This window comes from Hemiscyllium ocellatum, chromosome 33 (genome assembly GCF_020745735.1).
Source record: "Hemiscyllium ocellatum isolate sHemOce1 chromosome 33, sHemOce1.pat.X.cur, whole genome shotgun sequence".
Taxonomy (NCBI): Eukaryota; Metazoa; Chordata; class Chondrichthyes; order Orectolobiformes; family Hemiscylliidae; genus Hemiscyllium; species Hemiscyllium ocellatum.
Window position 1 is genome coordinate 1,368,441 of NC_083433.1, and position 13,892 is coordinate 1,382,332.

At 50.5% G+C, this 13,892-nt stretch overlaps 2 protein-coding genes across 4 annotated transcripts in view; one reads left to right on the forward strand and one right to left on the reverse strand.

The window, feature by feature from the left end:
• Positions 1–9,856, forward strand: part of LOC132831512 (nucleobindin-2-like) — a 10,194-nt gene extending 338 nt beyond the window's left edge. For all 3 annotated transcript variants that reach the window (XM_060849704.1, XM_060849705.1, XM_060849703.1), the window contains exons 2-13: positions 131–260; positions 1,189–1,296; positions 1,460–1,592; positions 2,022–2,125; positions 2,537–2,722; positions 3,063–3,153; positions 3,343–3,401; positions 4,843–4,935; positions 6,753–6,842; positions 7,127–7,297; positions 7,856–7,958; positions 9,112–9,856. In XM_060849704.1, the coding sequence (XP_060705687.1) occupies positions 153–260; positions 1,189–1,296; positions 1,460–1,592; positions 2,022–2,125; positions 2,537–2,722; positions 3,063–3,153; positions 3,343–3,401; positions 4,843–4,935; positions 6,753–6,842; positions 7,127–7,297; positions 7,856–7,958; positions 9,112–9,263 (1,398 nt within the window). In that variant the 5' untranslated portion in view covers positions 131–152 and the 3' untranslated portion in view covers positions 9,264–9,856. The remainder of the gene's footprint in view (positions 1–130; positions 261–1,188; positions 1,297–1,459; positions 1,593–2,021; positions 2,126–2,536; positions 2,723–3,062; positions 3,154–3,342; positions 3,402–4,842; positions 4,936–6,752; positions 6,843–7,126; positions 7,298–7,855; positions 7,959–9,111) is intronic.
• A 53-nt stretch (positions 9,857–9,909) lies between these two features.
• Positions 9,910–12,250, reverse strand: LOC132831513 (protein phosphatase 1 regulatory subunit 15B-like). The gene is made up of 3 exons (XM_060849706.1): positions 12,089–12,250; positions 11,097–11,932; positions 9,910–10,383 (listed from the first exon to the last, which is right to left on the reverse strand). The coding sequence occupies exons 2-3, from the start codon at positions 11,826–11,828 to the stop codon at positions 10,180–10,182; spliced, it is 936 nt and encodes a 311-aa protein (XP_060705689.1). The 5' UTR covers positions 11,829–11,932; positions 12,089–12,250; the 3' UTR covers positions 9,910–10,179.
• Between the last annotated feature and the right edge of the window lie 1,642 nt (positions 12,251–13,892).

Sequence of the window (13,892 nt, forward strand, 5' to 3'; positions counted from 1 at the left end):
GGGGTGTGGGGGCAGCAGTGGGTGTGGTGGTTTCTTCGGGATGATGGGGGTCTGGGTGTATTTATCTGTTTCTGGGTTTGTGGCTCCCTCGCTGACCCAGCGTCGGGCTCCCTCTCTCTCCTTGTCACAGGTTTCTGAAACAAATCTCCGAAATGGAGCTGTGCTGGTGTCTTCTCTTCAGCCTCACCGTGTCAGCTGTGGCTGTGCCCATCGACCGGACAAAGAAAAAAGATGAAAATCAAATCAAACCGGACTCCACGGTGAGCGCTGAGTGTGCACAGCCCTGGGTGTGTACGGGGTTGGGGATGGGGTGGAGTCTGTGCTCTATAGCTGGGGGTGAGAGGGTTGTGGATTCGGCTGAGATTGGGTGTGATGTTGTGACCAGGAGCATGGACTGTGGGTGATCACTGGAGATCCCTCCAAATGTCAGTCTGTTGATATATTTGGAAGTTGAACAGGGAGGAATGTTCAATATCTCCAATCTTCCAATGTTCGGTTTGGTTGTTTGCCTGCCTTTGTCTCAGGAAGCGTTCCCTGCCCTCAGCCGTGGTTCCATTTTGAAGATTCTGTCCACTTGTTCTCAAATTCCCAGTTAGAGGTAATTCTTTCTTTCTCTGTTGGACCCCTCAGCTCACAACCTCATTCCTGATGAAGGGCTTTTGCCCAAAGCGTCAATTCTCCTGCTGCTCGGATGCTGCCTGACCTGCTGTGCTTTTCCAGCACCACACTCTTGACTCTGATCTCCAGCATCTGCAGTCCTCACTTTTGCCTAATTATTTCTTTCTGTCCATTCTCCTAACTCCTAACATTTTCCTCACCTTTAAAAAGTTGTCCCTCTAAATCCTAAAATGGGATTACAATTCCGGCCTATCCCCATAATTTAACCCTTTCTTCCCACTGTCATCCTGGTGAACCAGTAACAGCATCTCCAAGACTGGCAGCTTGCTCCTGAGAAGCCGGTGCCCCTGATGGATGGGAGTTGCACAAGATTCAGTCGAGTCTCTGTCTCCCACATCAGTAATGTTTCTATCCTTGCTGATAATACATAGAAATAACTGGAACTCCTTTCGAATGCAGGCTTAGTGCAAAGCCAAAATCTACATGTGGAAACCATTAACAGTGGCCTGTTGCTCCTTTGTTGACTATCTCTCTGTCTTGTTTTCTGAGTGTTTCTTTGCTCTTGTGCAGGACACTGGTTTATATTATGATCGATATCTCCGTGAAGTGATCGACGTGTTGGAGACGGATACCCATTTCCGTGAGAAACTGCAGACAGCGGATGTAGAGGATATAAAGGTCAGTATGTAGTTGCTGCTGAGTGTGTCTCTGAGCAGGATTCCTGAGCACCACAGGATGTTCTGACCAGGGACACTGACCAGGTCTATGTGCTTTCTGGCTGAGCAATAGCCTGGCTCCTGAGTGTGGGGCTGACAGTTTGATATTGCTGTTTGTGTTTCAGAGTGGCAAGCTGAGCACAGAGCTGGATTTAGTCAGTCACCATATCCGCACAAGGCTGGATGAGCTGAAACGACAAGAGGTGTCCAGGTTACGGATGCTCATCAGGGCCAAAATGGACGCTGAGCAGGGAGAGAGTAAATATTACTGCTTTGTATAAACCGCGGAGTTGGGGGGAAAGCTGTGTCGGGTTTGGACATGATCACAGCAGAAAGCTGGTGCAGACTGAGTTTGTGACTAAGGTGAACTCGGGACACGATTATTTCAGTGGGAAAAGTGAGGACTGCAGATGCTGGACATTAGAGTCAAGAGTGTGGTGCTGGAAAAGCACAGCAGGTCAGTCAGTGTCCCAGGAGCAGGAGAATCAACATTTTGGGCAAAAGCCCTTTATCAGGAATGCTGACAAAGGGCTTATGCCCGAAACGTGGATTCCCCTGCTCAGATGCTGCCTGACGGTTAGTTCAGTGTTTGTTTTAAACATTGAGTGGGGATGTTCATGTTAATTTGTTAGTCTTTGTCCTTCAGCAGTTTGATGAAACTGTTTGCTTTCCTAAACACCCTCCCAGATGTACAGATCGACCACCTGAACCTGCTGAAGCAGATCGAACATCTGGACCCAAAGAACTCCCACACTTTCGAAGCTCGAGACCTGGAGCTACTGATCCGAGCGGTGAGGGCAGACCCTGTTGTAGAGCTGTCTGCTGCTGGGGGGGGGGGGGGAATGCGGGGGTGGGGGGGGGGAGGAGGGAGGTGTGTGGGGCTGAGGGAGGGAGGGTGTGGAATGCGGGGGAGGGGGTTGTGGGTGGGGGGAAGAAAGTGAGCCGACCTGGTGAAGTATTGGGGTGGGGCGGGGGGGGGGGGAGTTTGGGAAGAGTCAGGGACGGGGTAGTGAGTCGGGAGAACAGATCGGGGGAGGAGTGTGGAATTTGATTGGCTGCAGTGGGAAGAGGGAGAGGTGGGGCTGAGCGGATCACGATTGGATGGGGAGGGGAAAACATGGAAAGGATGGGGTGGGGGCAGGGGCAGGGGAGTGGGGTTCTCAGCTCTCTGGGATTGAGGCCATACACTGCTCTGTGTCCAGGCCACGAAAGACCTGGAGAATTATGACCAGGCCCATCACGAGGAGTTCAAACGTTACGAGATGCTGAAGGAACACGAGAGGAGGGAGTACCTGAAGACACTGGATGGGGAGAAGCGGCAGATGGAGGAGGCTCGGTTCAAAGAATTGAAACTGAAACATAAGGAGCACCCGAAAGTGAATGTTCCGGTGAGTGGGGGCTCGGGGTCGGCGGGGGAGCACACTGGGTCAGAGACACCCTGGGTCAGGGTTGGGAGGCTCCGAGGTTCGGGGGGTGCCTGGGTGGAGATTTAGGTGAGCCCAGGGTCGGGACACAGGTCACAGTGGGGTCAGATGACCCGGCCAGAGAAGGTCTGATGGTGACTTGCTCCATGTTCCTCAGTGACACCCCCACCCCAACACTCACAGTGAGGGGTTGGAGCTTCCTTGTTGCTGCGAGACTCCAATCTTCCGCACTGGGCGAGGATGTTCTCCCCTTTTCCGAAGGGACATGGAGAGGATCGGTGTTACCTCTGTTTTGTTCTCTCAGGGAAGTCGGGATCAGCTGAAGGAAGTTTGGGAAGAGACGGATGGGCTGGATCCAAATGAGTTTGATCCGAAAACCTTCTTCAAACTGCACGGTAAAGTGTCCACCTCAGCCCCTGCAAGTGACCCCCATAAACCCCCCCCCCCCCACTCCCCGAGCAGCTGACTGTACCCGGGATGACTGACCGTGAGCGGCTGTGCCCGTTCCCAGTGCCCAGGTGCAGGGCCTGGGCTCTGTCACCTATCTGTCAGAGCTCTCACTGTCGCTGTCCTCTGTATTTCAGACACAAACAGCGATGGTGTGTTGGATGAGCAGGAGCTTGAAGCTTTATTTACTAAAGAGGTGAGTGACCGAACTTCGAGATAAATCACAGACTTCAGGGTGGGGGGGGGGGGCAGAGGGAGGGAGGGGAAGCAGGGAATCTGGGCAGTGGGTGTGTGGGGGTTTACGCGGGTAGTGGAACACGTGGGGAATGGGAGAGGGGGGTCTGGAATGGATTGTGGGGCAAGGTGGGAATCAGGTGAGAGGCTGCTCTTGTGATTCCTTCAAACTTATAAATGAGAACACGTTCCCTGTGCTCCCAGCTCTGGCAGTTGTTGCTTCAGTAACAGACCCATCAAACCTTATTCTCGTTGAGGTGGTAATCCAGAGACTCGGGAGATGTATGGAACAGCCAAGTGGCTCAGTGATGAGCATTGCTGCCTCACAGCATCAGGGACCCTGGTTCGATCTGACCCTCAGGCAACTGTCTGTGTGGAGTTTGCATGTTCGCTTGATATTGAATGACATTACCCTCACTGTATCCCTCGCTATTAACATTCTGCGGGTTATCGTTGACCACAAACTGAATTGGACTAGCCACATAAATACAGTGGCTACTAGAGCCAGTCAGAGACTGGGAATTCTACAGCAGGTAACTCACACTTGACTCCCATAATGCATGCACACGTACACTAGGGCCTTTCCACCCTCTCTGAGGCAGATGTCAAGAATGTGATGGACTGTTCTGCACTTCGCTCAGTGCATGAAGGTTCAATGCCACTTACAAAACTCGAGACCAGGACAAAGCAGCCCGCTTGGTTGGCACCACAACCACAAACATCCAGTCTCTCCTCCACAGTGCTCAGCTGCAGTAATGTATACTGCAGAAATTCACTACTGTTCCTCAGACAGCGCCTTCCAAACCCATAACCCCTTCCATTTAGATGCACAAGGGCAGCAGGTACGTGGGAACACCATTCCCTGCAAGGACCCCTCCAAGCCTCTCACCACCCTGACTTGGTTGATGCCATATTGCCACTCCTTCACTGTCACTGGGTCAAAATCCTGGAGTTCCTTCCCTAAGGGCACTGTGGGTCAACCCAGGTGGACTGCAGCAGTTCAAGAAGGCAGCTCATCACCACCTTCTCGAGGGGTAACTGGGTACGGATAATAAATGCTGAGTCCAGCCAGCGACGCCCGTGTCCCATGAGTGAATTTGAAAGAAGCAGAGCTGCTGTTGTCGGTGTGAGTTCTGTATCACTGTCTCTCCTGTCCAGAGGGGAATGGACATTATGCTGTTTCCTTCCTCAGGTATTGGTGTTGTTCCACTGAAGTCAGTCACCCAGAGAGTACGCTCTGTCACTGAACTTTATCGTTCACTAGGATTTGACAAACTGCTGGAAGTGACATTTTGTCCAAGTTGCGTTTCTCTGTGTCTTTCATGTTCCAAACTTGACAATATTCTATCAATAAAGCTGATCCATGGCTCTCTCTTTTTCCCCCCATGAACACTCACTTCAAGCTGGAGAAAGTGTATGACCCAAAAAACGAGGAGGATGACATGATGGAGATGGAGGAGGAACGACTTCGGATGCGGGAGCACGTGATGAACGAGGTGAGACATTCCGGGCAGGAGGGGACAGTGGATCCTGTGATGAACCGAAAACACACATTCTGAGCAAGGGTCACGTAACCCAAATGGTTAACTCAGGTCTAGCTGCAACTGTGAAGATAAATCAGAGTTTTTCCAGCAATTTCTGTTCGTTTCTGATTTACAGCATCTGCAGTTTCTTTGGTTTTCAGTTGGATCCGGTGATGATGCTGGTGGAATAATTTAATAGAGTCATAGAGATGTACAGCGCAGAAACAGACCTTTTCGGTTCAACCCGTCCATGCCAACCAGATATCCCAAGCCAATCTAGTCCCACCTGCCAGCACCCAGACCATGTCCCTCCAAACCCCTCCTATTCCTGTACATCTTGAAACACATAAATGTGGATAAATCCCCAGGACCTGATCAGGTGTACCCTAGAACTCTGGGAAGTTAGGGAGGTGATTGCTGGGCCTCTTACTGAGATATCTGTATCATGGATAGTCACAGGTGAGGTGCCGGAAGACTATAGGTTGGCTAATGTGGTGCCACTGTTTTAAGAATTGTGGTAAGGACAAACCAGGGAACTATAAACCAGTGAGCCTGACCTCAGTGGTGGGCAAGTTGTTGGAGGGAATCCTGAGGCACAGGATGTACATGTATTTGGAAAGGCAAGGACCATTAGGGATAGTCAACATGGCTTGATTGAGCAAACTTGATTGAGTTTTTTGAAGAAGTAACAAAGGGTTGATGAGGGCAGAGCAATGGACGTGATCTGTGTGGGCTTCAGTAAGGCATTCGACAAGGTTCCCCATGGGAGACTGATTAGCAAGGTTAGATCTCATGGAATACAGGGAGAACTGGCCACTTGGATACAGAACTGGCTCGAAGGTAGACGACAGAGGGTGGTGGTGGAGGGTTGTTTTTCAGACTGGAGGCCTGTGACCAGTGGAATGCCACAAGGATCGGCGCTGGGTCCTCTGCTTTTTGTCATTTACATAAATGAGTTGGATGCGAGCATAAGAGGTACAGTTAGTAAGTTTGCAGATGACACCAAAATTGGAGGTGTAGTGGACAGCGAAGAAGGCTACCTCAGATTACAACAGGATCTGGACCAGATGGGCCAATGGGCTGAGAAGTGGCAGATGGAGTTTAATTCAGATAAGTGCAAGGTGATGCATTTTGGGAAAGCAAATCTTAGCAGGACTTATACACTTAATGGTAAGGTCTTAGGGAGTGTTGCTGAACAAAGGGACTTGGAGTGTAGGTTCATAGTTCCTTGAAAGTAGAGTTGAAGGTAGATAGGATAGTGAAGGAGGTGTTTGGTATGCTTCCCAAGATTATTGTATTGTGTAATACACAATTAGTATCTTGTGAAAATGTGGGTGTAAGATATTGTAAGGGAAGTAAGTCTAGACCAATAAACAATTAGTTCAGTCAGAGTTTAATAGAGGTTGAGGTTGTTTGTGCAATTTATTCTGCTACAGAACTTATCACCAGAAGGAATTGGAATTGGACCACTCTCAAATGTCTTCCATCCTCCAGTCAAATACAATTTGATCCTGAAACTTATTCTTTCGTCAGACTCATACCTCCTCAGGAATTAAAATCTTCTATTATTTTCTCACGTTAAAGCTCCTTATACTTTCTGTTTCCGATGTGATGGAAAATTCCAGTTTTGAAATCATACTGAGCAGTATTCCAGTTGGCCACGGCCCTGTGCTGCTGAGGAGCTGTAATATCAGACTGTCTGGAGATCAGTCATACAGCATGGAAACTGACTCTTCGGTTCAACGCGTCCATGCTGACCATAATCCCAAATGTTTCTTGGTCACGGGCAGGTCGATACAAACAAGGATCGGCTGGTCAGCCTCGAGGAGTTCCTCAGATCCACAGAGAAGAAGGAATTCCTGCAGCCAGAGGAATGGGAGGTTAGTGTCCTGGAGGGAAATGGCGATCAGTCAGTATCCAGCTACTGGACGGAGAGGTTCTGGGCATTCAGTGTCCAGCTGGGGGTGGTAGATGGGTCGGACATCATCGGAAGGTCAGTGATCGGCCGGTCTGAGGGTTTATGGGGACAATGTTGAGTCACTGTTGCTGGGACCTGGGTTTGAGGGCCGTGGGAGAGTTTGTGAAGTTTGGCGCGAGTGGCCTTGGAATGTGTGCGCTCAGACCTTCCTGGGCAGTAATTCTGTTGCTGTTTGTGATGGGACAGACGCTGGATGAAACTCAGATCTACACTGAGGAGGAGCTGCGGCAGTATGAGAAGGAGCTGAGCCAACAGGAGACTGAACTCAATCTGAAGGTGGAGCAGCTCAGAAAGGAGCAGGAGGATTTACAGCGAAGACAAGATGAACTGGACGCTCAGAAGAAGGAATATCAGCAGGTGACCGAGGGAGCACTGCACTGGGACAAACTGTTACCTGTACTAAACATTATTGTCTCCCACCCTCTGTCCACACGTCTCTCTCCCTCTGTCTCTGTCCACGTTTTTCTCTCTCTCTCTCTCTCCACCCCCTCCCTCTCTCCACCCCCCCTCCCCCTCTCACCCCCCCCCCCCCCCCCCCCCCTCTCCACCCCCCCCCCCCCCCAATCTGAGATACAGTGAGTTGAAGCTTACAGTCTGATGATGGGGACATCACATTCAGGTTTGTCCCTCCCCCACCAAACCAGGGACCACTGTAACCCAGTTCCTGCCCCTGCCTCGCCTAATGGTCCTTCGGCCGGTTGAGATCAGCTGACCCAGCCCACAGTAGAGACGGGATTGTCTGATCCAGTGGTTGATGAGAGTGCAGATCTCTCAGGGATGTGTCAGCCCAGGGAAGCCCCGGGGACCGGGAAGTGAATTGTCCCCCAGAAGGTGTGACGGATTTGGATGTATAGTAACCTGTGTGGTGTTGATTTGAGCCAGACTGGTTCATTTCTGACTGTCATGTGACCCTAGGCCTTGCTACAGATGGAGCAGAAGAAATCCCAGCAGAAAGCTGAAGCTCCCCCAGCCGGTCCTGAAGGTCAGCTCAAATTCCAGCCGCCAGAGGCACGTGCAGGTAAGGGGCAGGACAGAGGAGGCAGGCGGGGGGCAACGGGGAGCGGGTCAGGGAGGTGGTGGAACGGGCAGGCGGGGCTTGTAGTTACACAGTTCCAGGGTGTCGTGCCTACAGTCTGTAGCCCTGACACTGTGGGGATTCTGTACTCTCTGAAAACCTCCAAAACCAGTTAAAACCACATTGAATTTACAAACAAGACCAGTCGGCCCAACTCTTTCACGTTGGTGTTTCTGTTCCACCCATAAACCTATCGCAGTTGTTCATCCCATCTCTTTCAGAGGAGTGTGTCCATATTCTGGCCACAGTTCCATTAATTCTGTGCTTCCTGCAAGTGGAAACGTTTTCTCTAATTCTACCTTATAAAACCTTTTGTTATTTTAAGACATCTGCCAGATTGGTTCCTCCCTTTTCCTTGAGTGCTGCAGCTGTTTTGCTCTTTCCTCTTTGCTATGCCTCTCCATTCTGGTTTTGTTTTTATGCCTCACCTCGGTGTTTCTGTCTCCTGTTTGTAATCTCCAAACTAATCACGTGCACAGTGTTTTGGCAGAGAATGGTCTTTGCAATTTTCACACAGCTGCTTTAAACCCCACTACACTGCACTCCTCAAATTTGCTGGACATTATGTTCCCAGCTGTGGGTATCACTGGCAATTCTTACCCACCCACGTGCCCTGAGGTGGTGTGGGCCTGGGTAAAGGACAAGTATTTTCTCTACAGTGTAACACTGTGCCAGCACTCAGCAACATAAACCCTGTGATTTGGTTGATGTGAGGTTGGTTTAGTATTGGGAGTCCTGGACGTTGTGTCAGGATCAAGAATCTGCCCAGCATTGAGGCCAGAGTCTCTCTCAAAACCAGCTCCACAGGGCAGGATTCTGACACAGCAGCAGCAGGAGACTGTCTGGAGGGAAGTGCTTCAGGATTTGCATGTGTGCATGTCCACACCTCCACAAACCTCAGTTACTCAACCCCCAGGCTCCTTCTGGCCTCAGCATTCATTGAACCAGAATAGATCCGTGATCCCAAGAGACTGTCTCAGCAAAAGAGGATAATAACCGCGGTGTCTCTAACAGGTCTCCTGCTCTGTTCAGTCGGAGAGAGAGTTGTTATTCTGTTATCTGGGGTAGACTTGACATTTCTGACTCTTCTGTTCAGATATCCAAGCTCCAGTGAATGAGCCAGCTCAGGTCCAGCCCGAGGTGGAGACCGTGGACCGTGCGCCTGGTCACCGAGTGGACCAACCGGCTGCCCCAGGCCATGAGACACAGCCCAGAGAGAACCGACCACATGGAGCTGTCCCTCAATAACCTTCAAACTACTCTGGGACAATAGAGTTTGTTTAATCAGGGTCTTCATCCTTTCAAAGGGAGTTTATTTCTGTTTGTGAGCCAATTCTACAACTATGTTGAGTTAGAGCCCCTTGCACTTCTGGCTATCATTTTAAATATTGTAACCTCACTCTCAAACAGCCCAGTGAGTGTGTCCAAAGGGGAAGGGACAGCAGTGTCTTCACTATCATTGGGGTCTAACCCTTGCTGCACATGATGATTTGGGGATGAAGGAGGGTAATTTAGAATTCACTCCAAATTACCTGAGAGATTTATTGTCCTTATAGGTTACTGGAGCACTCTCCATGTAATTACCTGTTTTTGCCATTCTTCTTACAATGACTGGATTCCTGTCTGCTTTGCAGAATGTTCTAGAACATTGCTATTTTACAAACAAATTCTGTACACTGAATGATGGAAATGCTGCTGAAGGTTATCAATGCTGTGTTTCTTCCGCACAGATCCTGCAGAAGAGGTTTTTGTAAAAATGCACCTTATTTTAGCATTTTAATGCAAAGCTTGAAATTGTGTTTTGATTAGTGACTATTTGTAAAATAAAGGGTGTGACTTAAGATGCACCTGTCTTAACTAAATTAATCAAACAATTATTTCTCAACATGAAAGATCAGTTAAGTACAAGAACATTTATTAAAAACATTTAATCTTTATCCAGTGACAGACATTTGTAAGTACAGGTGAACACAAAACTGCTGACTATACAAAAAGCCATAGTGAGAGAATTATTTTGCATTGGCAGTGTTTTTATAAGTTATAAATAATTAACTTAGAGCCTTAATAAAGTCACATTTCCATTGACTGGTATCTCAGTGCACAGTTCCAACACAAGGAGGATATATTAACTCTGGTACTTCCTTCCTGTATAGTGCAGGATTGTTTAAACTCCAGCTAGCTTATTCCACACACCGTTCCTGTGACCCGGATTGAAACAGGGGCTGATCACAGCTTCTGCTTCAGCAATCCTACGCTGGAATCTACTGCGGTCCCGTGCGTACTGTTCCCAAGGACCCTTTCGAGCAGCTCGATAGGCAAAATCCCATGTAATCATTGGATGTACTGTTACCACAGGAGAGAATCGAACCTGCAGGAGGAGACAATGGTTAATTTACATCAATCTTAGTGGAGTTAGGCATTTATAGGTTTACATATTAAAATTTTTTCTAACTGACCTGTTTGGAGTTATGACATGCCTGAAGCCAGGTGTCCTGGCTCTGAAGTAGGGACACTACCAGAAGAACACCCAAGTTTGTGACTTAATTAAATCTGACCAACCATTCCTGACTAAAACCAGGCTGAACCCAGTTACAGGGTGGGATGAGAAGGCCAAACACAGTCAGATCCTGGTCTTAGGAATAAATTTCATTTTAACTCAAGGCAGGAAGTGAAAGTAACAGGAGGGATTCAGAGAATCAGACCCAGTCATGCTGACTGAGTCAGAGTCACTCAGACTGAGTCACTCAGACTTTGTGTTTTTATATTGAGAAACATTGCATCAGTCTGGTAAACATGAAGTCTCACATTTCAACAACCTCACCTTAGACTCAGTTACTAGAGAGACATCCCCCAATACTGGCCCCTGCTGTAGGGGAGGTTCTGTGTGAGGGGTGGGGATGTGACTGAACAGTGAAACTACACAAGGGAATTCCAGCAGCAAGGCTGTGTCACTGGGACGTGAGCAGATGAGGACATTAGATTGCCACAGAATTTCCCCAGAGTTCCCATAATTTCCACAGTAACTGATTACTCAGACAGACAAAAGGTGAATTACAAATACCTTTGAACATCAAAACCCACCTTTTTGACAGTTTTTCCATCTGATTTGGATGTTTTTGGTTTCACACTTGGGATGGAACAGTCTTCATTGTTGAGTGGGAGTGGTTTTGAACCAGGACCAGGTACATTCGCCTCCTCTGGTAGCTCAGTACTTTGGTCTCTGTTCTCTCTGCTATCAGTGGATTGATGTGTGGCCAGATAGACAGAGACACTCCGTGACTTAGAGAGATCAGTATTTTGATCAAATGAGTCAGTATTATTCTCAGCCTCTTGAGCATCACAGGGCTTTGAGTCATTATAATTCTGTTTATTAGTTCCTCTGCTCTGCTGCCAGGTCAGGGCTGAAAAATTCATGGGATTGTAAGGATCAGGGTCAAAAAAGGAGTTCCAAAGCTCATCAGCTTCACTTTCGTCACTTTGTTTGTAATCAGAACAATCATCTTCACCATCGACAGACCACTCACTGGACACAGCATCATCCTCGGAGTCACTGAGCCAATCATCGTCCTCCATCGATTGCCCAGTTGGCTCCATCGGTACAATAATTGACTGGACATGTGGATTGGTACAAGTGGGCACTGAGTCCCTCTGACCTCCCCCAGCCACCTGGGCAGTGGCTGCAGGGAGAATGACCAGGTGAACTGGCAAGGCTTCCATCCTCAGGGGTAGGGGGTCCTCAGGAATGGTGGTCTTTCTCTGCAGGGCTGACCCCTCACTGGACAGTGGGTAAAGGAGGCTGCTGCTACGCACCATCTCTCTCTCAATCCCCAGCAGTTTGTACAGACACAATGTGGGGAGTCCCAAAGGGGGAAGCTGTAGACTGGGTCAGTGTACTGCCCACCGAGCCCGAGATTCAACTGCAACAAAACAACAAGAGAGAAGTCATTATAAACCAGCAATTAATCCATCAGAGACCTCCCCTCCCCCCGAGGAGAGCGCATTCGGCCCATCCAGCTTGTGCTGGTAGACAGTGATCCCCCCTCTCTCCCCGGGCTGCCCCCGGCTCTGGGTACCTGAGGCTGCCGCTCTCAGACGCTCTCCAGCGGCTTCCTGAAGGTGCTGGCTCCGGCCTTTGGGGCTCGGGCTGCGGGCGGGGACCATACTCAGCGTCGGGGCCGCTGTCGCTGTCGCTCTCCCCGGCTCCATCCTCCCGGATCTCCGCGGCCTCTCTACCTGCAGCTGGGTCACCCGGAGCGGATCACCCTCACGGCGGGACAGGCATCTCCCGGTGGGTGGGGGTCTCTGTCCCGGCGGGTGGGGGTCTCTCTGTGGGTCTCTGTCCCGGCGGGTGGGGGTCTCTCTGTGGGTCTCTGTCCCGGCGGGTGGTGCTCTCTCTCTGTGGGTCTCTGTCCCGGCGGGTGGGGGTCTCTCTCTGTGGGTCTCTGTCCCGGCGGGTGGGGGGTCTCTCTGTGGGTCTCTGTCCCGGTGGGTGGTGCTCTCTCTCTGTGGGTCTCTGTCCCGGCGGGTGGGGGGTCTCTCTGTGGGTCTCTGTCCCGGTGGGTGGTGCTCTCTCTCTGTGGGTCTCTGTCCCGGCGGGTGGGGGTCTCTCTCTGTGGGTCTCTGTCCCGGCGGGTGGGGGTCTCTCTCTGTGGGTCTCTGTCCCGGTGGGTGGTGCTCTCTCTCTGTGGGTCTCTGTCCCGGTGGGTGCTCTCTCTCTGTGGGTCTCTGTCCCGGTGGGTGGTGCTCTCTCTCTGTGGGTCTCTGTCCCGGCGGGTGGTGCTCTCTCTCTGTGGGTCTCTGTCCCGGTGGGTGGGGGGTCTCTGTCCCGGTGGATGGTGCTCTCTCTGTGGGTCTCTGTCCCGGTGGGTGGGGGTCTCTCTGTGGGTCTCTGTCCCGGCGGGTGGGGGTCTCTCTCTGTGGGTCTCTGTCCCGGCGGGTGGGGGTCTCTCTGTGGGTCTCTGTCCCGGCGGGTGGTGCTCTCTCTCTCTCTCTCTCTCTGTCTGTCTGTCTGTGGGTCTCTGTCCCGGTGGATGGTGCTCTCTCTGTGGGTCTCTGTCCCGGTGGGTGGGGGTCTCTCTGTGTCTCCGGTTTTACTGGGATCGTTCTGTGCGCCTTTCCTCTCTGGGTCTGTCTTTATTCTGTGCGCTGACGTAACCATCAGCCAATCACAACCGTGGTCCCCGCCCATTCACAACGTCATTCCTAACGTCACAGGCCCGCCCCGCCCATCCCCTTAACGGGTGGTTCCGGCGAGAAGCCATTCAGCCCATCGTGCCCGTGCTAGCCCCGAGGGAGTGTGATCCCGGTTCCCGCTCACCCGGAGTCACTGCTGCCTTGTCCCGGGAGGCACTGACCCTGCCTCCAGCCCAGGACACAGTCACAGGGTCATACAGGAACAGGCCATTCGGCCCAACCCACCCGTGCCGACCAGATATCCCAAACTGAACTAGTCCCACTTTTTTCTTGTTTCAAAAATATACTTTATTCATAAAATAATTTGATGGTCTGTGCGGTTGGTCACGCCGTACATACATAAACATTTACACACAGAGATCAGACTTTATCATTGTTATATACAGCCTCCCACTCGCCCATCCCCCTGTAAACCTTGCCATCTACCATCACAATGTCTCTTAAATGTTGTAATTATACCCTCACCGACCACTTCCCACTGCAGCTAGAGTCACCCACTGGGTGGAAACCATTCTCCTACCTCACCATGGCCCTACCTTCTGTGTTCTCAACTTCTGTGGCTTTTCTTTGTTTACTCTGTCCAGACCTTTCCTGGTTTTGGATATATTTATCAAATCCCTTCTCAGACCCCTCCACTCCATGGAAAACAGTCTCAGCTACTACAAACTATCCACATCATTGAGA